At 49.0% G+C, this 26,250-nt stretch overlaps 1 protein-coding gene across 4 annotated transcripts in view; it reads right to left on the bottom strand.

The window, feature by feature from the left end:
- The window catches only part of tnksa (tankyrase, TRF1-interacting ankyrin-related ADP-ribose polymerase a), a 154,332-nt gene that overhangs the window by 35,502 nt on the left and 92,580 nt on the right, over positions 1 to 26,250 (bottom strand). For all 4 annotated transcript variants that reach the window (XM_021622898.2, XM_021622899.2, XM_021622901.2 and 1 more), the window contains 2 exons: positions 24,071 to 24,107; positions 21,051 to 21,126 (listed from right to left, as the gene is read on the bottom strand). In XM_021622898.2, the coding sequence (XP_021478573.2) occupies positions 21,051 to 21,126; positions 24,071 to 24,107 (113 nt within the window). The remainder of the gene's footprint in view (positions 1 to 21,050; positions 21,127 to 24,070; positions 24,108 to 26,250) is intronic.

The raw sequence follows: 26,250 nt of genomic DNA, 5'->3' as shown, positions 1-26,250 counted from the left end.
ATGTTACTAATGCTCCCCAGTGAGCTGCCGTGCAGAGCCGTGTTATTAATGCTCCCCAGCGAGTGGCCATGCAGAGCCGTGTTATTAATGCTCCCCAGTGAGCTGCCGTGCAGAGCCATGTTATTAATGCTCCCCAGCGAGCTGCCGTGCAGAGCCGTGTTATTAATGCTCCCCAGCGAGCTGCCGTGCAGAGCCGTGTTGATGCTCCCCAGCGTGTTGCCGTTCAGAGCCGTGTTATTAATGCTCCCCAGCGAGTTGCCGTGCAGAGACGTGTTATTAATGCTCCCCAGCGAGCTGCCGTGCAGAGCCGTGTTATTAATGCTCCCCATCGAGCTGCCGTGCAGAGCCGTGTTATTAATGCTCCCCAGCGAGCTGCCGTGCAGAGCCGTGTTATTAATGCTCCCCATCGAGCTGCCGTAGAGAGCCGCGTTATTAATGTTCCCCAGCGAGCTGCCGTGCAGAGCCGTGTTATTAATGCTCCCCAGCGAGCTGCCGTGTTATTAATGCTCCCCATCGAGCTGCCGTGCAGAGCCGTGTTATTAATGCTCCCCAGCGAGCTGCCGTGCAGAGCCGTGTTATTAATGCTCCCCATCGAGCTGCCGTGCAGAGCCGCGTTATTAATGTTCCCCAGCGAGCTGCCGTGCAGAGCCGTGTTATTAATGCTCCCCAGCGAGCTGCCGTGTTATTAATGCTCCCCATCGAGCTGCCGTGCAGAGCCGTGTTATTAATGCTCCCCATCGAGCTGCCGTGCAGAGCCGTGTTATTAATGCTCCCAGCGAGCTGCCGTGCAGAGCCGTGTTATTAATGCTCCACAGTGAGCTGCCGTGCAGAGCCGTGTTATTAATGCTCCCCATCAAGCTGCCGTGCAGAGCCGCATTATTAATGCTCCCCAGCGAGCTACCGTGCAGAGCCGCGTTATTAATGCTCCCCAGCGAGCTACCGCGCAGAGCCGTGTTATTAATGCTCCCCAGCGAGCTGCCGTGCAGAGCCGTGTTATTAATGCTCCCTACCGAGCTGCCGTGCAGAGCCGTGTTATTAATGCTCTCTAGCGAGCCGTGTTATTAATGTTCCCCAGCGAGCTGCCGTGCAGAGCCGTGTTATTAATGCTCCCCATCGAGCTGCCGTGCAGAGCCGTGTTATTAATGCTCCCCAGCGAGCTGCCGTGCAGAGCCGTGTTGATGCTCCCCAGCGAGTTGCCGTGCAGAGCCATATTGATGCTCCCCAGCGAGTTGCCGTTCAGAGCTGTGTTATTAATGCTCCCCAGCGAGTTGCCGTGCAGAGACGTGTTATTAATGCTCCCCAGCGAGCTGCCGTGCAGAGCCGTGTTATTAATGCTCCCCATCGAGCTGCCGTGCAGAGCCGTGTTATTAATGCTCCCCAGCGAGCTGCCGTGCAGAGCCGTGTTATTAATGCTCCCCATCGAGCTGCCGTGCAGAGCCGCGTTATTAATGTTCCCCAGCGAGCTGCCGTGCAGAGCCGTGTTATTAATGCTCCCCAGCGAGCTGCCGTGTTATTAATGCTCCCCATCGAGCTGCCGTGCAGAACAGTGTTATTAATGCTCCCCATCGAGCTGCCGTGCAGAGCCGTGTTATTAATGCTCCCAGCGAGCTGCCGTGCAGAGCCGTGTTATTAATGCTCCACAGTGAGCTGCCGTGCAGAGCCGTGTTGTTAATGCTCCCCAGCGAGCTGCCGTGCAGAGCCGTGTTATTAATGCTCCCTACCGAGCTGCCGTGCAGAGCCGTGTTATTAATGCTCTCTAGCGAGCCGTGTTATTAATGCTCCCCAGCGAGCTGCCGTGCAGAGCCGTGTTATTAATGCTCCCCAGCGAGCTGCCGTGCAGAGCCGTGTTATTAATGCTCCCTACCGAGCTGCCGTGCAGAGCCGTGTTATTAATGCTCTCTAGCGAGCCGTGTTATTAATGCTCCCCAGCGAGCTGCCGTGCAGAGCCGTGTTATTAATGCTCCCCATCGAGCTGCCGTGCAGAGCCGTGTTATTAATGCTCCCCAGCGAGCTGCCGTGCAGAGCCGTGTTGATGCTCCCCAGCGAGTTGCCGTGCAGAGCCATATTGATGCTCCCCAGCGAGTTGCCGTTCAGAGCTGTGTTATTAATGCTCCCCAGCGAGTTGCCGTGCAGAGACGTGTTATTAATGCTCCCCAGCGAGCTGCCGTGCAGAGCCGTGTTATTAATGCTCCCCATCGAGCTGCCGTGCAGAGCCGTGTTATTAATGCTCCCCAGCGAGCTGCCGTGCAGAGCCGTGTTATTAATGCTCCCCATCGAGCTGCCGTGCAGAGCCGCGTTATTAATGTTCCCCAGCGAGCTGCCGTGCAGAGCCGTGTTATTAATGCTCCCCAGCGAGCTGCCGTGTTATTAATGCTCCCCATCGAGCTGCCGTGCAGAACCGTGTTATTAATGCTCCCCATCGAGCTGCCGTGCAGAGCCGTGTTATTAATGCTCCCAGCGAGCTGCCGTGCAGAGCCGTGTTATTAATGCTCCACAGTGAGCTGCCGTGCAGAGCCGTGTTGTTAATGCTCCCCAGCGAGCTGCCGTGCAGAGCCGTGTTATTAATGCTCCCTACCGAGCTGCCGTGCAGAGCCGTGTTATTAATGCTCTCTAGCGAGCCGTGTTATTAATGCTCCCCAGCGAGCTGCCGTGCAGAGCCGTGTTATTAATGCTCCCCATCGAGCTGCCGTGCAGAGCCGTGTTATTAATGCTCCCCATCGAGCTGCCGTGCAGAGCCGTGTTATTAATGCTCCCCAGCGAGCTGCCGTGCAGAGCCGTGTTATTAATGCTCCCCAGTGAGCTGCCGTGCAGAGCCGTGTTATTAATGCTCCCCAGCGAGCTGCCGTGCAGAGCCGTGTTATTAATGCTCCCCAGCGAGCTGCCGTGCAGAGCCGTGTTATTAATGCTCCCCAGCGAGCTGCCGTGCAGAGCCGTGTTATTAATGCTCCCCAGTGAGTTGCCGTGCAGAGCCGTGTTATTAATGCTCCCCAGTGAGCTGCCGTGCAGAGCCGTGTTATTAATGCTCCCCAGCGAGCTGCCGTGCAGAGCCGTGTTATTAATGCTCCCCAGCGAGCTGCCGTGCAGAGCCGTATTGATGTTCCCCAGCGAGTTGCCGTGCAGAGCCGTATTGATGCTCCCCAGCGAGTTGCCGTGCAGAGCCGTATTGATGCTCCCCAGCGAGTTGCCGTGCAGAGCCGTATTGATGCTCCCCAGCGAGCTGCCGTGCAGAGCCGTAGTAATGCTCCCCATCGAGCTGCCGTGCAGAGCCGTGTTATTAATGCTCCCCAGCGAGCTGCCGTGCAGAGCCGTGTTATTAATGCTCCCCAGCGAGCTGCCGTGCAGAGCCGTGTTATCAATGCTCCCCATCGAGCTGCCGTGCAATTAATGCTCCCCATCAAGCTGCCGTGCAGAGCCGAGTTATTAATGCTACCCAGCGAGCTGCCGTGCAGAGCCGTGTTATTAATGCTCCCCAGCGAGCTGCCGTGCAGAGCCGTGTTATTAATGCTCCCCAGTGAGCTGCCGTGCAGAGCCGTGTTATTAATGCTCCCCATCAAGCTGCCGTGCAGAGCCGTGTTATTAATGCTCCCCAGTGAGCTGCCGTGCAGAGCCGTGTTATTAATGCTCCCCATCGAGCTGCCGTGCAGAGCCGTGTTATTAATGCTCCCCAGCGAGCTGCCGTGCAGAGCCGTGTTGATGCTCCCCAGCGAGTTGCCGTGCAGAGCCATATTGATGCTCCCCAGCGAGTTGCCGTTCAGAGCTGTGTTATTAATGCTCCCCAGCGAGTTGCCGTGCAGAGACGTGTTATTAATGCTCCCCAGCGAGCTGCCGTGCAGAGCCGTGTTATTAATGCTCCCCATCGAGCTGCCGTGCAGAGCCGTGTTATTAATGCTCCCCAGCGAGCTGCCGTGCAGAGCCGTGTTATTAATGCTCCCCATCGAGCTGCCGTGCAGAGCCGCGTTATTAATGTTCCCCAGCGAGCTGCCGTGCAGAGCCGTGTTATTAATGCTCCCCAGCGAGCTGCCGTGTTATTAATGCTCCCCATCGAGCTGCCGTGCAGAACAGTGTTATTAATGCTCCCCATCGAGCTGCCGTGCAGAGCCGTGTTATTAATGCTCCCAGCGAGCTGCCGTGCAGAGCCGTGTTATTAATGCTCCACAGTGAGCTGCCGTGCAGAGCCGTGTTGTTAATGCTCCCCAGCGAGCTGCCGTGCAGAGCCGTGTTATTAATGCTCCCTACCGAGCTGCCGTGCAGAGCCGTGTTATTAATGCTCTCTAGCGAGCCGTGTTATTAATGCTCCCCAGCGAGCTGCCGTGCAGAGCCGTGTTATTAATGCTCCCCAGCGAGCTGCCGTGCAGAGCCGTGTTATTAATGCTCCCTACCGAGCTGCCGTGCAGAGCCGTGTTATTAATGCTCTCTAGCGAGCCGTGTTATTAATGCTCCCCAGCGAGCTGCCGTGCAGAGCCGTGTTATTAATGCTCCCCATCGAGCTGCCGTGCAGAGCCGTGTTATTAATGCTCCCCAGCGAGCTGCCGTGCAGAGCCGTGTTGATGCTCCCCAGCGAGTTGCCGTGCAGAGCCATATTGATGCTCCCCAGCGAGTTGCCGTTCAGAGCTGTGTTATTAATGCTCCCCAGCGAGTTGCCGTGCAGAGACGTGTTATTAATGCTCCCCAGCGAGCTGCCGTGCAGAGCCGTGTTATTAATGCTCCCCATCGAGCTGCCGTGCAGAGCCGTGTTATTAATGCTCCCCAGCGAGCTGCCGTGCAGAGCCGTGTTATTAATGCTCCCCATCGAGCTGCCGTGCAGAGCCGCGTTATTAATGTTCCCCAGCGAGCTGCCGTGCAGAGCCGTGTTATTAATGCTCCCCAGCGAGCTGCCGTGTTATTAATGCTCCCCATCGAGCTGCCGTGCAGAACCGTGTTATTAATGCTCCCCATCGAGCTGCCGTGCAGAGCCGTGTTATTAATGCTCCCAGCGAGCTGCCGTGCAGAGCCGTGTTATTAATGCTCCACAGTGAGCTGCCGTGCAGAGCCGTGTTGTTAATGCTCCCCAGCGAGCTGCCGTGCAGAGCCGTGTTATTAATGCTCCCTACCGAGCTGCCGTGCAGAGCCGTGTTATTAATGCTCTCTAGCGAGCCGTGTTATTAATGCTCCCCAGCGAGCTGCCGTGCAGAGCCGTGTTATTAATGCTCCCCATCGAGCTGCCGTGCAGAGCCGTGTTATTAATGCTCCCCATCGAGCTGCCGTGCAGAGCCGTGTTATTAATGCTCCCCAGCGAGCTGCCGTGCAGAGCCGTGTTATTAATGCTCCCCAGTGAGCTGCCGTGCAGAGCCGTGTTATTAATGCTCCCCAGCGAGCTGCCGTGCAGAGCCGTGTTATTAATGCTCCCCAGCGAGCTGCCGTGCAGAGCCGTGTTATTAATGCTCCCCAGCGAGCTGCCGTGCAGAGCCGTGTTATTAATGCTCCCCAGTGAGTTGCCGTGCAGAGCCGTGTTATTAATGCTCCCCAGTGAGCTGCCGTGCAGAGCCGTGTTATTAATGCTCCCCAGCGAGCTGCCGTGCAGAGCCGTGTTATTAATGCTCCCCAGCGAGCTGCCGTGCAGAGCCGTATTGATGTTCCCCAGCGAGTTGCCGTGCAGAGCCGTATTGATGCTCCCCAGCGAGTTGCCGTGCAGAGCCGTATTGATGCTCCCCAGCGAGTTGCCGTGCAGAGCCGTATTGATGCTCCCCAGCGAGCTGCCGTGCAGAGCCGTAGTAATGCTCCCCATCGAGCTGCCGTGCAGAGCCGTGTTATTAATGCTCCCCAGCGAGCTGCCGTGCAGAGCCGTGTTATTAATGCTCCCCAGCGAGCTGCCGTGCAGAGCCGTGTTATCAATGCTCCCCATCGAGCTGCCGTGCAATTAATGCTCCCCATCAAGCTGCCGTGCAGAGCCGAGTTATTAATGCTACCCAGCGAGCTGCCGTGCAGAGCCGTGTTATTAATGCTCCCCAGCGAGCTGCCGTGCAGAGCCGTGTTATTAATGCTCCCCAGTGAGCTGCCGTGCAGAGCCGTGTTATTAATGCTCCCCATCAAGCTGCCGTGCAGAGCCGTGTTATTAATGCTCCCCAGTGAGCTGCCGTGCAGAGCCGTGTTATTAATGCTCCCCAGCGAGCTGCCGTGCAGAGCCGTGTTATTAATGCTCCCCAGCGAGCTGCCGTGCAGAGCCGTATTGATGCTCCCCAGCGAGTTGCCGTGCAGAGCCGTATTGATGCTCCCCAGCGAGTTGCCGTGCAGAGCCGTATTGATGCTCCCCAGCGAGTTGCCGTGCAGAGCCGTATTGATGCTCCCCAGCGAGTTGCCGTGCAGAGCCGTATTGATGCTCCCCAGCGAGCTGCCGTGCAGAGCCGTAGTAATGCTCCCCATCGAGCTGCCGTGCAGAGCCGTGTTATTAATGCTCCCCAGCGAGCTGCCGTGCAGAGCCGTGTTATTAATGCTCCCCAGTGAGCTGCCGTGCAGAGCCATGTTACTAATGCTCCCCAGCGAGCTGCCGTGCAGAGCCGTGTTATCAATGCTCCCCAGCGAGCTGCCGTGCAATTAATGCTCCCCATCAAGCTGCCGTGCAGAGCCGTGTTATTAATGCTCCCCAGCGAGCTGCCGTGCAGAGCCGTGTTATTAATGCTCCCCAGCGAGCTGCCGTGCAGAGCCGTGTTATCAATGCTCCCCAGCGAGCTGCCGTGCAATTAATGCTCCCCATCAAGCTGCCGTGCAGAGCCGAGTTATTAATGCTACCCAGCGAGCTGCCGTGCAGAGCCGTGTTATTAATGCTCCCCATCGAGCTGCCGTGCAGAGCCGTGTTATTAATGCTCCCCAGCGAGCTGCCGTGCAGAGCCGTGTTATTAATGCTCCCCAGTGAGCTGCCGTGCAGAGCCGTGTTATTAATGCTCCCCAGCGAGCTGCCGTGCAGAGCCGTGTTATTAATGCTCCCCAGTGAGCTGCTGTGCAGAGCCATGTTACTAATGCTCCCCAGCGAGCTGCCCACAGAGCCGTGTTATTAATGCTCCACAGCGAGCTGCCGTGCAGAGCCGTGTTATTAATGCTCCCCAGCGAGCTGCCGTGCAATTAATGCTCCCCAGCGAGCTGCCGTGCAGAGCCGTGTTGTTAATGCTCCCCAGCGAGCTGCCGTGCAGAGCCGTGTTGTTAATGTTCCCCAGTGAGCTGCCGTGCAGAGCCGTGTTATTAATGCTCCCCAGCGAGCTGCCGTGCAGAGCCGTGTTATTAATGCTCCCCAGCGAGCTGCCGTGCAGAGCCGTGTTATTAATGCTCCCCAGTGAGCTGCCGTGCAGAGCCGTGTTATTAATGCTCCCCATCAAGCTGCCGTGCAGAGCCGTGTTATTAATGCTCCCCAGTGAGCTGCCGTGCAGAGCCGTGTTATTAATGCTCCCCAGCGAGCTGCCGTGCAGAGCCGTGTTATTAATGCTCCCCAGCGAGCTGCCGTGCAGAGCCGTATTGATGCTCCCCAGCGAGTTGCCGTGCAGAGCCGTATTGATGCTCCCCAGCGAGTTGCCGTGCAGAGCCGTATTGATGCTCCCCAGCGAGTTGCCGTGCAGAGCCGTATTGATGCTCCCCAGCGAGTTGCCGTGCAGAGCCGTATTGATGCTCCCCAGCGAGCTGCCGTGCAGAGCCGTAGTAATGCTCCCCATCGAGCTGCCGTGCAGAGCCGTGTTATTAATGCTCCCCAGCGAGCTGCCGTGCAGAGCCGTGTTATTAATGCTCCCCAGTGAGCTGCCGTGCAGAGCCATGTTACTAATGCTCCCCAGCGAGCTGCCGTGCAGAGCCGTGTTATCAATGCTCCCCAGCGAGCTGCCGTGCAATTAATGCTCCCCATCAAGCTGCCGTGCAGAGCCGTGTTATTAATGCTCCCCAGCGAGCTGCCGTGCAGAGCCGTGTTATTAATGCTCCCCAGCGAGCTGCCGTGCAGAGCCGTGTTATCAATGCTCCCCAGCGAGCTGCCGTGCAATTAATGCTCCCCATCAAGCTGCCGTGCAGAGCCGAGTTATTAATGCTACCCAGCGAGCTGCCGTGCAGAGCCGTGTTATTAATGCTCCCCATCGAGCTGCCGTGCAGAGCCGTGTTATTAATGCTCCCCAGCGAGCTGCCGTGCAGAGCCGTGTTATTAATGCTCCCCAGTGAGCTGCCGTGCAGAGCCGTGTTATTAATGCTCCCCAGCGAGCTGCCGTGCAGAGCCGTGTTATTAATGCTCCCCAGTGAGCTGCTGTGCAGAGCCATGTTACTAATGCTCCCCAGCGAGCTGCCCACAGAGCCGTGTTATTAATGCTCCACAGCGAGCTGCCGTGCAGAGCCGTGTTATTAATGCTCCCCAGCGAGCTGCCGTGCAATTAATGCTCCCCAGCGAGCTGCCGTGCAGAGCCGTGTTGTTAATGCTCCCCAGCGAGCTGCCGTGCAGAGCCGTGTTGTTAATGTTCCCCAGTGAGCTGCCGTGCAGAGCCGTGTTATTAATGCTCCCCAGCGAGCTGCCGTGCAGAGCCGTGTTATTAATGCTCCCCAGCGAGCTGCCGTGCAGAGCCGTGTTATTAATGCTCCCCAGCGAGCTGCCGCATCGAGCTGTGCCGCGTTAATAACGTTCTGCACTCCTGGGCTCTCCATCATCCTGACCCACCCGACACCATGCACCCATTGCTCCTAATCAAACACACACTCTCAGCCTCTTGCCTCACACACAGACATGCACTCAGTATCTCTCTCGTACACACACGCTCTCTCTTAATCCAAACTTCCAAATTAAATCCTGGTAAAGCAGGCAGGATAGCGTAATGAGGGAGACTGCTTTTGAAGATTTGCACACCTATGTTTTAGTATACTTGAGGACTTTTTGGGGACCAACAATTGATTCCCATTCAAAATCTTATTTTCCCCTAACCCTAATTCTAACCCTAAAATAGGCCTTTTTACAAGTGTGGACTGGTAAAATGTCCTTACTCCTCTGGTTTACAATTCTAGTGAGGCTTTTTGGTACACACAAGTATAGTAAAATGTGTCCACACACACACACTCTCCTTTCAGCTTTGATGTGAATCACAGGCAGCAGTATTGATCCTTTGTCGAGAAGGAACCTGCCTAAAATAGCCTTTTTACAAGTGAGTACTGTCAAAATGTCCTCACTTCTCTGAATTGTAGTTGGTTTACTATTCTTGTGAGGTCTTCTGGTACTTACAAGTATTGTAAAACGTGTCCACACACACCTTTCAGCTTTGATGTGAATTACGGGCAGAAGTATTGATCCTCGGCTGGTGGTTTTGTATTCTTACTCCCTCCACAGGTATTGATGGTGGTTGTCAAATATGACAGTAAAACCGGTGACATTCCAATCTACACGGTAAAACCGGTGACATTCCAATCTACACGGTAAAACTGGTGACATTCCAATCTACACGGTAAAACTGGTGACATTCCAATCTACACGGTAAAACTGGTGACATTCCAATCTACACGGTAAAACTGGTGACATTCCAATCTACAAGGTAAAACTGGTGACATTCCAATCTACACGGTAAAACTGGTGACATTCCAATCTACACGGTAAAACTGGTGACATTCCAATCTACACGGTAAAACTGGTGACATTCCAATCTACACGGTAAAACTGGTGACATTCCAATCTACACGGTAAAACTGGTGACATTCCAATCTACAAGGTAAAACTGGTGACATTCCAATCTACAAGGTAAAACTGGTGACATTCCAATCTACAGGGTAAAACTGGTGACATTCCAATCTACAAGGTAAAACTGGTGACATTCCAATCTACACAGTAAAACTGGTGACATTGCAATCTACACGGTAAAACTGGTGACATTCCAATCTACAAGGTAAAACTGGTGACATTCCAATCTACAAGGTAAAACTGGTGACATTCCAATCTACACGGTAAAACTGGTGACATTCCAATCTACACGGTAAAACTGGTGACATTCCAATCTACACGGTAAAACTGGTGACATTCCAATCTACACGGTAAAACTGGTGACATTCCAATCTACACAGTAAAACTGGTGACATTCCAATCTACAAGGTAAAACTGGTGACATTCCAATCTACACGGTAAAACTGGTGACATTCCAATCTACACGGTAAAACTGGTGACATTCCAATCTACAAGGTAAAACTGGTGACATTCCAATCTACAAGGTAAAACTGGTGACATTCCAATCTACAAGGTAAAACTGGTGACATTCCAATCTACAAGGTAAAACTGGTGACATTCCTGCTGATCATCATGCATTTGAACATCGGCTGCACTTTCAATTCACAAGGGAAAACAGCTATCAACATAAAGCCACAATTCCTATTATAAATGCATACACTTAGGTGGAGGGGTGTAACACCAGACAGTGTCCTCCCCACTGGTTAGAGCTAATTAAAAAATAATTAGTTGTATGTAAGGGCTCCGCATGGTATACATCGTCCAACGAAATGCCTACTTGCAGGTTCTGTCTCGATAATGCAACAATAACAAATGGTAAAAGAGAAGTGGAGGGATTCTCTACACCAATGAATGACCCTTAATTACCCAGGCAGTCACCAGCTAATTATGACTATTATAGGTCAAATAGGGGGTGCTTATATTTGTCCTGTTTCACACATGTACACATGTGTAACCTGTACAATGTGTGGTGAAATGGAAATGTGTTTTTTGCATATCCCACTCCCCCTGAGACACCCCCGGAGAGTGGGGTCATGGCATGGGTTCAGCCATTATTGATGGCAACCCGGGAGCGCTCCCCCTAGTCGGCTCGAGGATTCAAACTAGCAACCTTTTGGTTACTGGCCCAAAGCTCTAACCGCTTTACCTGCCGCCCTCGCTAGGCTGCGTGACCCGCTAGGCTGCGTGCCCCCGCTAGGCTGCGTGCCCCGCTAGGCTGCGTGACCCGCTAGGCTGCGTGCCCCGCTAGGCTGCGTGCCCCGCTAGGCTGCGTGACCCGCTAGGCTGCGTGACCCGCTAGGCTGCGTGACCCGCTAGGCTGCGTGACCCGCTAGGCTGCGTGACCCGCTAAGCTGCGTGACCCGCTAGGCTACGTGACCCGCTAGGCTACGTGACCCGCTAGGCTACGTGACCCGCTAGGCAGCGTGACCCGCTAGGCTGCGTGACCCGCTAGGCTGCGTGCCTCGCTAGGCTGCATGACCCGCTAGGCTGCATGACCCGCTAGGCTGCATGACTCGCTAGGCTGCATGCCCCGCTAGGCTGCATGACGCGCTAGGCTGCATGACCCGCTAGGCTGCATCCCCCGCTAGGCTGCATCCCCCGCTAGGGTAACGGATGAAGCATAAGTGCCATCAGAGAAATGACAATCTGACAAATATATTTCATAGGACAGCGTAAACCAGTTGATTAACTGACTGAATCAGTAACAAGAGCCTGTGTGCCTGCGTAGTCCAGCTGGTGTCACGCAGAGACATGCAGAGATCCTCATTCAGTGATTCATCCATCCATCTAAATTCTAAAGCCCACTTAACCAAAGCATTTCTTCTAGACGCTCCCTCTATCCTTCCCCCTGCGGTACAATAGGCGGAGGAGGATGTCACTTCGAAGGCAGCCCCAGAATGCAGAGGGTGTGATGGTTATGACAAGCCCCGGGGCATCATTTCTAACCGTTGCATAAATTACACACTAAATATCCACCTGCGCCATTTCCGCACGTACAAAAATATATATATATATTTTTTTTTTTACTTGGCACACGCCATACATATATATGCATGTTCCCTGTTACAAATCAGCCCCATCCTGAAGCTAGGCCAAGGCAGTTCTAAAGGAAACAGCAGACTTGATTAAATGTCTTTGTAAAATGTCACTTTTGCAGTGACATTTGCTGTAGGCCTATGCTATCTGACACAAAAAGATTATGAAAGAACAACATTTGCAAATTGATGTGGACCTGTAAACCGATAGTTGGAATTTAAAAAAGGGCCTAATGTTTTGCATTCACTTTTCCTCAAACCTATACGCTGCACTGCCCGAATTCTAAAATATTGTCTAGTTACCGTGGTAGCCATACACACTTCAAGGCAAAAGATCAAAAGTCGGTTCACCTGTTAAATTCTACTGTATGTTATAAACCACGCTCCCTATCTTATTCATAGGCTATTTCAAGTATTTTGTTCTATCTAATAAGCCCAATTAAATGAGGTGATGCATATGGTAATTTGTTGTAGGCTATGGCTACTTAGGGAATATGAACCAATCACGGCCAGAAAAGGTGAATAATTTATTCTGCAATGGTTATAGAACAGATGGATTCTGTATAAATGCAATAGTCTACCCCCAAAAAATTGAAAATGCAGTATTCAGACGTAAGTTACAGAAGTCACCTCCAACCGTCTGTTCCCCCGGTAATAAACTGCGCTCCAGATCGGAAGGTATAGAGCAAAATACTTGAAATAGCTTATCTATTTACGACTGTGAAATGGGTCCAATTAAATGAGAGCGGGGACTAATGGTATACTTGTTGTAGGCCTATGCTACCTCGGGAGTACGAAACCATTACAGAAAAGGTGAGGAATGTATTATGCAGAGATCATGAAAATTAACTAAATAATATCCTAGGAAATAAAAGCCTATTTTAATTATTTTTTTAAATGCAAAGATAAGAGAAAAAATCTATTTAGTTTCTCACTAACGGCAAATAATTGCATCTTGTTATTAACCTGTTTATTGTTATGAATAAACGTGTCCATCATATACCCCATTTGCCCAAAATACTAATCTACTTGCCTTCTTGCAATGCAATATTTCACCTACTAGAAACTGTGTACGTATGGTCTAAAGTTTGTGAGAAGTTGAGCACATTTTCACGCCATTTTCACATCAACTTTTGCGTGAAGAATGACGCACGCATGTTTTGGGGTCTATTTTGTAGGTACAAATGGTTTATAAATGAGGTCTCTGATGGTTATGGGCTCCCAAGTGAGGCAGCGGTCTAAGGCACTGCATCTCAGTGCAAGAGGCGTCACTAGAGTCCCGGGTTCGAATCCAGGCTGTATCACATCCGGCCGTGATTGTGTGCCGCCCTATGGGACTCACAAGTGGCCCAGCGTCGTCCGGGTTTGGCAGTCATTGTAAATAAGAATTTGTTCTTAACTGATTTGCCTAGTTAAATAATGGTTAAGTAATGTTTTTTTAATAAAAAAAGTAAAAAATATTACAAGCCCTGATGTTCATGACGGTTATGAAAAGCCCTGATGTTCATGACGGTTATGAAAAGCCCTGATGTTCATGACGGTTATGAAAAGCCCTGATGTTCATGACGGTTATGAAAAGCCACGATGGTCATGAGGGTTATGAAAAGCCACGATGGGCATGAGGGTTATGAAAATCCCTGATGTTCATGACGGTTATGAAAAGCCACGATGGTCATGAGGGTTATGAAAAGCCACGATGGGCATGAGGGTTATGAAAATCCCTGATGTTCATGACGGTTATGAAAAGCCCTGATGTTCATGACGGTTATTAAAAGCCCTGATGTTCATGACGGTTATTAAAAGCCCTGATGGTCATGACGGTTATGAAAAGCCCTGATGTTCATGACGGTTATGAAAAGCCACGATGGTCATGAGGGTTATGAAAAGCCCTGATGTTCATGATGGTTATGAAAAGCCACGATGGTCATGACGGTTATGAAAAGCCCTGATGGTCATGACGGTCATGAAAAGCCCTGATGTTCATGACGGTTATGAAAAGCCCTGATGTTCATGACGGTTATGAAAAGCCACGATGTTCATGACGGTTATGAAAAACCACGATGTTCATGACGGTTATGAAAAACCACATTGTTCATGAGGGTTATGAAAAGCCACGATGTTCATGACGGTTATGAAAAGCCCTGATGTTCATGACGGTTATGAAAAGCCACGATGGTCATGACGGTTATGAAAAGCCCTGATGGTCATGATGGTTATAAAAAGCCCTGATGGTCATGAGGGTTATGAAAAGCCCTGATGTTCATGACGGTTATGAAAAGCCCTGATGTTCATGACAGTTATGAAAAGCCACGATGGTCATGACGGTTATGAAAAGCCCTGATGGTCATGATGGTTATGAAAAGCCCTGATGGTCATGAGGGTTATGAAAAGCCACGATGGTCATGAGGGTTATGAAAAGCCACGATGGTCATGATGACACAGAAAAGAAGGTGAGGTTGGAGACGGGACCGGTTCATTCAGCCTCGGCGCATCCCACTTTTCCCAGGGTCCTTGAATGGACTGGTTGGAAGCAGGTTGTTGAGGTAAATTAAGAAGCCAGTGTTCCACATTGTTCCGTTACAGCCTTATTCTAAAATGGATTAAACAAAAAATGTTCCTCACCAATCTACACACAATACCCCATGATAAAGCGAAAACAGGTTTATAGAAATGTTTGCAAATTTATAGAAAATAGAAATACCTTATTTACATAAGTATTCAGACCTTTTTTTTATTTCAATTTAAAGTTATTATTAAGTTCTTGTTTTTCAATCAACCAACAAAACACATTCCACATTCACAGATGTGACAGACTTAAAAATAAATACAAATAAAATAACAATAAAAATGTAATAAACATAATGAAAAATTATGAAAAAATACAAATATATCTAAAAACTTGCAGCAGCACTATCAAGGTTCTTATTAGCTATTTCCAGCCATCGCTGAGATGACGAGCAAATCATTAGTTTTTACAGCACTTTACACAAAATGCATCTGCTCATTTCCCTAAGCACCCCATTCACTCTGTCCAGTTTGAAATATAGTTGAATAGTGGACACCAGAGTCTATCAAACTTGGGCTGTCTCTTGTGGAGGTCATAAGTGAGCTTTTCAAGAGGGAGAAAGTCAACAATCTGGTCAATCCACATTTTAATGTAGGAGAAGTATTAGAGGCCCACAATAGAATAATACATTTCTTAGCAAAGTATGTAATAGTTCTAAACAAATATTCTCTGTTAGGATCAAGAACAAAGTCCTGCTGGGCATTAAGAAGATAGATACACGGGGTCATATCAAACTGTACATCTAGTATTTTCTGTGCAGCAGAATGTATAGAATTAGCCAAAATCTGGAAATCTCTCTACAGCTCCGAAATACATGCAAATAGGTTCCACTTTCAGAGGTACATCTTTTACAGTTAGGAGAAATGTATGTTTTCATTCTATGGAGTTTCATTGGAGTGTAATAAAATGTGTACAAAAATGTGTAATTAGATTCTTTCATTTTTACATTAGTAGAGGAGCAGTATACCCTGTCGCAAACCTCCGCCCATAACTCATCACTGATAGTCAGACCAAGGTCCTTTTCCCAGATTATTTTCAAAGGAGTAAAGGAGGAGCCGCCTCCTCAGAAAGGGGTCTATAGATATAGGAGATTTTGCCTTTAATGGATTGTGCTGTAGCAAGAAGGGTTTCAACTTCATTCAGCTGAGTTCAAAACCTCCTCTTGGAAGAAAATGAGGAAATGACATGTCTAATTTGAAGATATAAAAATAAATGGGATCTTGGCACATTGAATTCACTGCAGAGCTCTTGAAAGGATTTCAGTGTAGTGGTTTTCTGATGAAATAGGTCTGAAAAGGTCCTGATTCCTAGAGTATGCCAAAGATTAAAGTTGGCATCCCTCGGGGCTTTTGGCAAGTCTGGGTTGCCTACTATAGGCGAGTGAGAACATATTTGGGAGGAGATGCCCAGGTATTTCTTACAGTCCCTCCAAGCTAGTAGGGTGCTGTAAAGTAATACAAAAAAGGGAAATAAAAGTAGGCTGAAACGTTAGTAGGCCTAGGTTAGGCTATAGAGCCTATCCCTCTCAGCTAAAGGAACATAAATATAGATTAGACGGCTATAATGACATTTAGCGGGGCGGGTGGGTCTTTGGATGGCGGCTATATGTTGTCTTACCTTCTTTAGTAATAACAGTAATCGCTTTTAGTCATTCGTCTATTTCTCAGTGACCAGGATTGTCTTTCAAAAAACGTTTTTCCTCTTTGGGAGTTTTGAAGTGTCACAGGGCTCCTTGGTGAAGAATCCTGAGCTCGTTTGGGTATTTGAATCCGCTAAAGATGCCTCGGTCAATGAAGTAGTTCTTCACCTCGTCAAACTCTCGCTGCTTTCGGATTATTCCAGCTGACAGGTCCTGGTGTAAAGGGAGTTTGGCGTTTCCCACTGTAATGGTATTGATTTTCGCCGCCTGTAGGACTCGTTCCTTGTCGGTGAATCTCAGGAAACGTATGGTGATTGGGCGCGTGGTTGTCTGGCTGCTGGTGGGGGCCTCAGTGCTCGGTGAGCTCTCTCTAGTTCTATGGGCCTGTCGGTGGACAGGTGGAGCCACTCGGGAAGTTTGTCTTGCAGGTAGCGGATCAGTGGCATGTTTCCCTCTTCTTTTTTGCCCAGATTTAATAGAACACAATTATTCCTTCGCCCCCCATTTTCCAGGTCCTCTGTTTTCTCTTCCAGATACTCTACTTTCTTTTTAGCATATACCATTGTTTCCATGGCGCCTGTCAGTAAGTTTTCCATGGATAGGATTTGCCTCTCTGCCTAAACCATCAACGCGGTGCGCCTGCACATCTTATTGTTGATGTCAGGCAAAGCATTTTCCAGGGTTGTCAACCTTGCCCTCTATCGCACTGAGCTGAGAGTTAATGCCATCTAATTTGATGTTGAGTTCTGTACATTGGGATCTCAGCTCAGAAAGGATGTCGTCGACAGAGTGCGAGGTTAGCATTTGTTGGGCCTCGGGGGGGACGGGTCCTCTTGCTCCTGGCTAATGGCGCTAGCTTTTTCTGAAGCTAGCTACTTCTTGGAGGCTTTTTCTGCCGCTAATGCTAGAGTCCGGGTAAAAATGTTATCAGTAATGTCGCCTTTTGTAGCCACCATTACTTTTTGACTAAAGGTAAAGGAGTTTAAACTTGAAGTGGAGGTAAGATTAAGAATTGGAAACTACTTGAGCGGAGTTCTTAGTTCATGCGGCCATCTCGTTCAAGGGTCACGTGATCCCCCGTATTCAGACCTTTTGTTAAGAGACTCAAAATTGAGCTCAGGTGCATCCTGTTTCCATTGATTATCTTTGAGATGTTTCGACAACTTGATTGGAGTCCACCTGTGGTAAATTCAAATGATTGGACATGATTTGGAAAGGCACATACCTGTCTATATAAGTTGACAGTGCATGTCAGAGCAAAAACCAAGCCATGAGGTCCAGAGCTCCTCTGTGGAGAAAAAACCCAGATAAAAATCCAATCAGGAAGTGCCGCATTTTTTGAAACCGCCTCATGGCAATGACTCCTTATATGGCTGTGAAGGAGCTAGGAGTCAGCTTACGTTTTCCACGTTTTCCCCAAGGTGTCTGCAGCATTGTGACGTATTTGTAGGCATATCATTGGAAGATTGACCATAAGAGACTACATCTACCAGGTGGTCGCTTGGTGTCCTCCGTCGCAATTATTGCGTAATCTCCAGCTGCAGTATTTTTCCGTTTGCTTCTGATGACAAGCCAACTGCCAGCACTGATAGATTATCGAATAGATATGTGAAAAACACCTTGAGGATTGATTCTAAACAGCTAATTTGGAAAAAAGTTCGGCGTTGTAAGTGACTGCATATTCCGGTCTTTTTCCTAGTCAAACGTGATGAACAAAACGGAGCTATTTCGTCTACACAAATAATCTTTTTTGAAAAAATTACATTTGCTATCTAACTAAGAGTCTTGTCATTGAAAACATCCGAAGTTCTTCAAAGGTAAATTATTTTATTTGAATGCTTTTCTTGTTTTTGTGAAAATGTTGCCTGCTGAATGCTAGGCTTAATGCTATGCTAGCTATCAATACTCTTACACAAATGCTTGTGTAGCTTTGGTTGAAAATCATATTTTGAAAATCTGAGATGACAGTGTTGTTAACAAAAGGCTAAGCTTGTGTTTGAATATATTTATTTCATTTCATTTGCGATTTTCATGAATAGGAAACGTTGCGTTATGGTAATGAGCTTGAGGCTATGATTACGCTCCCGGATACGGGATTGCTCGACGCTAGAGGTTAAAGGGCTATATAGTAGCAGGGAAACAGAGAGTGGTGGCCTTAGGTGACCAAGGAATCCCAGTCCAGCACAAAGGACTAACTGAACAGACAGAGTCTGAGGACTCAACAACACAAAGCAATGTGACTAGTAGGAGCAACCCTCTCATCGGCATTAGAACAGCATCTCTGTATCCACATGCTGTATTGTCCGGCACACAGCATCTCATTAGCACAGAGAGACTGTAAAAGAGAAGACATTCCCTCTGTTCATAAACACCGAGGTCTGACACTGGCCAACACAGCCCAGCGATAAACACTGCCACGCCAGTGGAACAGCACCGCTCAGTCAGGCAGAGAATTATCCAGGGAGGAAGAGTCGGAGCCACTTTAATTAAAAGGAAAAATAGGCCATAAAGAAGAGGGACTTGAGAGGGAGACAAACTTTGTGAAAGCTTCATTTGAATTTTAATATGCATCAGTGTCTCGATTATCATTATCATCACACCCTCACAGAAATCAATTAAAATCAAAATGTCATTGCATTCCTTCTGAAGCAGACAGGGACAGGATGCAGAGGTACTACGCCACAACAGTGGCAACACAGACTGGGGTGAATGAGAATCAGGAGTCATTGAATGCTAACTGCTCACACAATAGCCATAATTACAACCTACAGTACACTGCTGTGATGTGGGAATACAAAGAACTGGAATCTCACTGTGGAATCCTTCACAGATCCCAAAATAAATCCCTCTACACAAATGATTCTACAGTATTCCCAGGAAGCTTACTTTCTGGGAGAACTGGAATGTTTGAATATACTGGACATCACAGCATGGAGCTGTAGCCAGGTATCCACTATGAGTATCTAGTCATGTATTCTAGTCAAGGCTCATCTTAAATAACTACTGCTGTACACACCTTTTCTATTCATATACTGTCCATAGTCAATACACACCATTATATATACAGTGCATTCGGAAAATATTCAGACCCCTTCACTTTTTCCACATTTTGCTACCTTACTGTCTTATTCTAAAACGTACTAAATTGTTTTTTTTCCCCCTCATCAATCTACACACAATACCCCATAATGACAAAGCAAAAACCGTTTAGAAATTTTAGAAATGTATTAAAAAATAAAACACTGAAATATCCCATTTACATAAGTATTCAGAACCTTTACTCAGTACTTTGTTGAAGCACCTTTTGCAACGATTACAGCCTCAAGTCTTCTTGTGTATGGCTCTACAAACTTGGCAAAACTGTATTTGGGGAGTTTCTCTCATACTTCTCTGCAGATGCTCTAAAGTTCTGTCAGGTTGGATGGGGAGAGTCGCTGCACAGCTATTTTCTGGTCTCTCCAGAGATGATGGCTCTGGTTGGGCCACTCAAGGACATTTAGAGACTTGTCCCAAAGCCACTCCTGCGTTGTCTTGGCTGTGTGTTTAGGGTCGTTGTCCTGTTTGAAGGTGAACCTTCACCCCAGTCTAAGGTCCTGAGAGCTCTGGAGCAGGTTTTCATCAAGGATCTCTGCACTTTGCTCAGTTCATCTTTCCCTCGATCCTGACTAGTCTCCCAGTCCCTGCCACTGAATAACATCCCCACAACATGATGCTTCCACCACAATGCTTCCCCGTTGGTGCCAGTTTTCCTCCAGACGTGACGCTTGGCATTCAGGACAGAGTTCAATCATGGTTTCATCAGATCAGATAATCTTGTTTCTCACAGTCTGGGAGTCCTTTAGGTGGCTTTTGGCAAACTCCAAGCAGGCATGTGACTTTTACTGAGGAGTGGCTTCCATCTGGCCCCTCTACCATAAAGGCCTGATTGGTAGAGTGCTGCAGAGATGATTGTTCTTCTGGAAGGTTCTACCATCTCCACAGAGGAGCTCTGGACCTCATGGCTTGGTTTTTGCTCTGACATGCACTGTCAACTGTGGGACCTTATATAGACAGGTGTGTGCCTTTTCAAATCATGTCCAATCAATTGAATTTACCACAGGTGGACTCTAATCAAGTTGTAGAAACATCTCAAGGATGATCAATGGAAACAGGATGCACCTGATCTAAATTTCAAGTCTCATAGCAAACAGTCTGAATACTTATGTAAATAAGGTATTTCTGTTTTTAATTTTAAATACATTTGCAAATATTTCTAAAAACCTGTTTTTGCTTTGTCATTGTGGGGTATTGTGTGTAGATTGATGAGAAAAAAAACATTTAATGAATTATAGAATAAGGCTGTAATGTAACAAAATGTGGCAAAAAGGGAAGGGGTCTGAATACTTCCTGAATGCCCTGTACATACAGTGAGCTCCAAAAGGGAAGGGGTCTGAATACTTCCTGAATGCCCTGTACATACAGTGAGCTCCAAAAGGGAAGGGGTCTGAATACTTCCTGAATGCCCTGTACATACAGTGAGCTCCAAAAGGGAAGGGGTCTGAATACTTCCTGAATGCCCTGTACATACAGTGAGCTCCAAAAGGGAAGGGGTCTGAATACTTCCTGAATGCCCTGTACATACAGTGAGCTCCAAAAGGGAAGGGGTCTGAATACTTCCTGAATGCCCTGTACATACAGTGAGCTCCAAAAGTATTGTACTACGGACAAAACACCTGTAAGCGGTTCACCTGATATGGATGAAAATACCCTCAAATTAAAGCTGACAGTCTGCACTTTTTCGTGCTGCAACCATGTTGTCTCTTTTGTCGTGATGTGCGTTTTGTTCTGCATTTTATTCTTAAGCCCATCCCCCGTCCCCACAGGAGGCCTTTTGCCTCTTGCTAACCATTATTATAAATAAGAATGTGTTTTTAATTGTCTTGTCTTGTTAAATGAAGGTTAAAAATATATATATATTTTTTTATTGTCAAGTATAGGTCAATGACTATTCCAAATATACTTGATTGTATTGGAGCAATGGTCCATTCCACTATACAAATTGGTTTGAATATCACAGTTTAAGCGGAGATTGCTTGAGTAACAGTTGTGTGTGCTGACTGAGCAAACTCTTACCTTGCGGCCGTCACTTGCATGGCAGTTGACGTTTAACGGAGTGAGCAGGGCCATGAGCTTCTCTTCATTTCCACTCCTGCAGCAGAACAAAACATGGAGAGAAAAAACTAAAAGATATAGATCTATCCGAACGAGTGAGCGAGAAAGAGAAGGGGAAATGTAGTAGTATCTTTAGATACCTTTTCAGTATCTTTAACTAAAAAAGGATAACAAAAGAATAGGCAAGGAAAGTGGAAAGCTTTGCCCAAGGGAGTGTTTCAAAATGGACAGAACGGAGACCTAAAAAGCATTTTGTCTGCAGTCTAAACCAGGCCAGTAACTCTGACTACACTGGTCAAGAAAGATTGTTAGATAACAGACAACGGTGAAAAACACTGATGCTGTAACGCTCAATGAGTGAATGGGTGTGGAGTCAGGCGCAGAGAGCAAAGGATGTGGGAAAAAACACGCTTTAATGTCCAAAATCAAAGGAACAAAATAGTATTATCCAACACAGGCATAACTATAAAAACAAAATAGTACCCTTAGGTAAAATAGCAGGACAGCGAGAAAACCCAACAAAACACTAACACCTCTCACAAATACAGAAGAACAAGCCTGCACAAACAGAAGCGGACTAAACTAACTTAAATAACCCCACCCTAACAACCAAACAATGAACAGGTGAAACTAATTAGACAAAACCAAACGAACACGGAACAAAGGATCGGTGGCAGCTAGTAGACCGGCGACGACGACCGCCGAACGCCACCCGAACAAGAACGGGAGCCACCTTCGGTAATATTCGTGACAGATGCAGTGTACATTCTTTCCTTATGCCAAAAGAGATATATTCTTTGCCAAAGGCTATGCATGGCTGTAGAGAGATTCAGAGACGCCTCCGGATATCCGAGTCAGCATCTCCACTCTACCTGCTGCGGAGGTTCTTCCTGTGTTATTCTAGTCTGATGCAGCGTGATGGTTCATGGTGGTCAGGAGCCATATGGAGCTTCAGCATCTCCTGCCAGGGTCCCTGAAGCCAAGGGCTATCCCCTCCCAGGTGTCAGTGTGACTGCATGGTATTTCCATAGATCCACAGAAAGAGCCAGGGCCCGGGGTAAAAGACAGTCCTGAATATGGACGGACAACAGAACCAACTCCAGTAAGGAGTTTACTACTGCTGTGCTGTGTCCTCCTCATTCTCCTCTGTCCTCGGGTCTCTTCACCCTTTGGCTGGTACCAGTAGCCCTGCTGCCTGATCCCTGAGCATGTCAGTCATAATGTTGGCATGCTCAGTGAGTTTATTTATTAGGGATGTCTGCTAACTCCTGTAGTTGGTGACTGGTGCCGAGGCACGGTGACAGGAGGCCCAGTCATAATGTTGGCATGCTCAGGGAGTTTATTTATTAGGGATGTCTGCTAACTCCTGTAGTTGGTGACTGGTGCCGAGGCACGGTGACGGGAGGCCCAGTCATAATGTTGGCATGCTCAGGGAGTTTATTTATTAGGGATGTCTGCTAACTCCTGTAGTTGGTGACTGGTGCCGAGGCACGGTGATGGGAGGCCCCTATCACGGCAGCGAAGCCGGCCAGTCACTGATTTACCCAGATGCCGTCACTGAAGGCCGTCCCCCCCCCCCCCCCCCCCCTCATTTTCCCTGGACCAAGCTTTGCCAAAGTCCCTTCAGTGAAGATGCATTCACAGCCAGTGGCTTTGCTTTCTTCTGCATGTCTCTTTCTCCACTTCTCTTCTCCTTCCGACGGTCAACTGGCCTCAAGTAAAAACAAGAGATCCTTCATTTAAATGCACAATAGCATCCCCATGTTTAGCACAGAGTGGAGGCCACATGTTTAAATCTAGCTGCTAGGGAGAGGCGCCTGTGTGAGAGAGTGTGTGTGTTTCCTTCCCTCTATGATAACTGACATCTCAGAAGAGCCTTATTTCTTACTGTAGAATAATCAATACCAGGCCTTGTCTTCATTAGTAGCGCTGAAAGCCCAGGATGGAAGGAGATCCATACAGGACATAGGCTTGTTATGGACACAGCGCGTGGTACATGATATTATCCTCCATGGTAACCCCTCTGATCATGGTTTCAACCAGCCAACAGCTCTCCCAGATAATGCAGTCATAGTCTTTATAGTTCTCATCTCTGCCTCCATTTATTCCCCCAGAGCGCATTCTGATTGAGTCATCAAACACTGATTTCATGTAGTCTAGTAGGGCCTGGTGCCGAGGGGCCAACTCCAGGCCAGAACCAACACAAAGGCAGCCACTTCAGTATAATGAGCTGAATGTGACAGACATGCCTTGCTCCACAGGAAATGCTGGGTGGCTCACAGCACTCGTCTGAACTGTAACAGCCTTTTATTATGCTGGGGAGTCCACTCTGGGGAGGAAACTGTGTCTATGTGGGGCAACCGGAACAGCCATTGTGGGGAAGCCTATGTGTGTCCTTCATTTGTAGGAAGAAAAGACAGAGAGAGAGATCCCCTCATGCTTGTAGTCGACATGACAGCAGTTCCCAGAGGGCAGATGGAGTCAGTGTGCATGGCAGGCAGCAGAACAGGAGCATATGGAGCAGGAGACCAGAGAATATCTCAGCAGATAGATGAGGATGTCTCATCTTCCTCTCTCAGGGCATCAATCCTCCTTCCCAGGGCGAACCTCTTCGGGATGTCTGTGTAAACTAGGAACCCACTGGCACATCAGGAAAATATATCCACCACGTTATCGGCAATGTTGTTTCATCAGTCATAACAGCCATGGATATAGATGATGACCCCTCCTCTGAATCAATGCTGCCAGAGGGCCAGAGGATCTCTCCAGCCCTCTGTTATTAAACCTCTAATGATCCCGTCTGGTCATACACACATCCCTTCACCATAACAACCCGCACCGTGCACCAGCACTCCCAAACCACATGCACAGCCCTTTCACAACACCTGTCTGCTAATGACGGAGGGGGAAAGGAGAGAGAATAAAGGAGGTAGCGAGAGACTGAGGGAAGATGAGAGGGGAGATTTCAAGCTTGCACTCACCTAGCTGCCTCCAGGAGTTCGTCTTTCTTGTATTCACCTAAATGGTTGCAGAAAATCATAGTGTCAGAGACAGGCAGGGAGAGAAACGCACAGCAGCAGCACAGAGCCAGAGTCACAGCCGAGAGAGAGGCAGCTACGGCACAGAGAAAAACACACATACACTCACTCACTCAATCTCACACACACCACAAACGGTACAGCAGAGCACCCACACACACATCAACACAGAGAGCCCCTCTCTCGCTCTCTGTCTGCCTCTATCTGTCTGTGTCTCTGTCTGCCTTTATCTGTCTGTCTCTCTCTCTCTCTCTGTTTGCCTCTCTCTCTCTCTTTGTCTCCGTCTGCCTCTCTCTCTCTCTTTGTCTCCGTCTGCCTCTCTCTCTCTCTTTGTCTCCATCTGCCTCTCTCTCTCTCTCTCTCTCTCTGTGTCTCTGTCTGCCTTTCTCTCTCTGGCTGCCTCTCTCTCTCCGTCTGCCTCTCTCTCTCTGTGTCTCTCTCTCTCTCTGTCTCCCTCTCTCTCTCTGTCTGTCTGTCTGCCTTTCTCTCTCACTCTCTCTCTCTCTCTGTCTGCCTCTCTCTCTCTGTCTGCCTCTCTCTCTCTGTCTGCCTCTCTCTCTGTCTGCCTCTGTCTGCCTCTCTCTGTCTGCCTCTCTCTCTCTGTGTGTCTCTGTCTGCCTCTCTCTCTCTGTCCATCTGTCTGCCTCTCTCTCTCTGTCTGCCTCTCTCTGTCTGCCTCTCTCTCTCTGTGTGTGTCTCTGTCTGCCTCTCTCTCTGTGTGTCTCTGTCTGCCTCTCTCTCTGTGTGTCTCTGTCTGCCTCTCTCTCTGTGTGTCTCTGTCTGCCTCTCTCTCTGTGTCTCTGTCTGCCTCTCTCTCTGTGTGTCTCTGTCTGCCTCTCTGTGTGTGTCTCTGTCTGCCTCTCTGTGTGTGTCTCTGTCTGCCTCTCTCTCTCTGTCTGCCTCTCTCTCTCTGTGTGTCTCTGTCTGCCTCTCTCTCTCTGTGTGTCTCTGTCTGCCTCTCTCTCTGTGTCTCTGTCTGCCTCTCTCTCTGTGTCTCTGTCTGCCTCTCTCCCTCTCTGTCTGTCTGTCTGCCTCTCTCTCTCTCTCCCTCTGTGTCTCTGCCTCTCTCTCTGTCTCTCTCTGTGTCTCTGTCTCTCTCTCGCTCTGTGTCTCTCTCTCGCTCTGTGTCTCTGCCTCTCTCTCTCTCTGTGTGTCTCTGCCTCTCTCTCTCTCTCTGTGTGTCTCTGCCTCTCTCTCTCTGTGTGTGTCTCTGCCTCTCTCTCTCTCTCTGTGTCTCTGCCTCTCTCTCTCTCTGTGTGTCTCTGCCTCTCTGCCTCTCTGTGTGTCTCTGCCTCTCTCTGTGTGTCTCTGCCTCTCTCTCTCGCTCGGTGTCTCTGCCTCTCTCTCTCGCTCTGTGTCTCTGCCTCTCTCTCTCGCTCTGTGTCTCTGCCTCTCTCTCTCTCTGTGTCTCTGCCTCTCTCTCTCTCTGTGTCTCTGCCTCTCTCCCTCTGTGTGTCTCTGCCTCTCTGTGTCTCTGCCTCTCTCTCTCTCTCTCTGCCTCTCTCTATCTCTCGCTCTGCCCCTCTCTCTCTCTGTGTCTCTGCCTCTCTCTCTCGCTCTGTGTCTCTGCCTCTCTCGCTCTGTGTCTCTGCCTCTCTCTCTCTCTCTGTGTGTGTCTCTGCCTCTCTCTCTCTCTCTCTCTGTGTGTGTCTCTGCCTCTCTCTCTCTCTCTCTCTGTGTGTGTCTCTGCCTCTCTCTCGCTCTCTCTCTGTGTCTGCCTCTCTCTCTCTCTGTGTGTCTCTGCCTCTCTCTCTCGCTCTGTGTCTCTGCCTCTCTCTCTCGCTCTGTGTCTCTGCCTCTCTCTCTCGCTCTGTGTCTCTGCCTCTCTCGCTCTGTGTCTCTGCCTCTCTCGCTCTGTGTCTCTGCCTCTCTCGCTCTGTGTCTCTGCCTCTCTCGCTCTGTGTCTCTGCCTCTCTCTCTCTCTGTGTGTCTCTGCCTCTCTCTCTCTCTCTCTCTGTGTGTCTCTGCCTCTCTCTCTCTCTGTGTCTCTGCCTCTCTCTCTCTCTGTGTGTCTCTGCCTCTCTCTCTCTCTCTGTGTGTCTCTGCCTCTCTCTCTCTCTCTCTCTCTGTGTGTCTCTGCCTCTCTCTCTCTCTGTGTGTCTCTGCCTCTCTCTCTCTCTGTG

The sequence above is a fragment of the Oncorhynchus mykiss genome, chromosome 12 (assembly GCF_013265735.2).
Source record: "Oncorhynchus mykiss isolate Arlee chromosome 12, USDA_OmykA_1.1, whole genome shotgun sequence".
NCBI lineage: Eukaryota > Metazoa > Chordata > Actinopteri > Salmoniformes > Salmonidae > Oncorhynchus > Oncorhynchus mykiss.
Note: the sequence above shows the minus strand (reverse complement) of the source record. Positions and strands in the feature narration are given on the sequence as shown.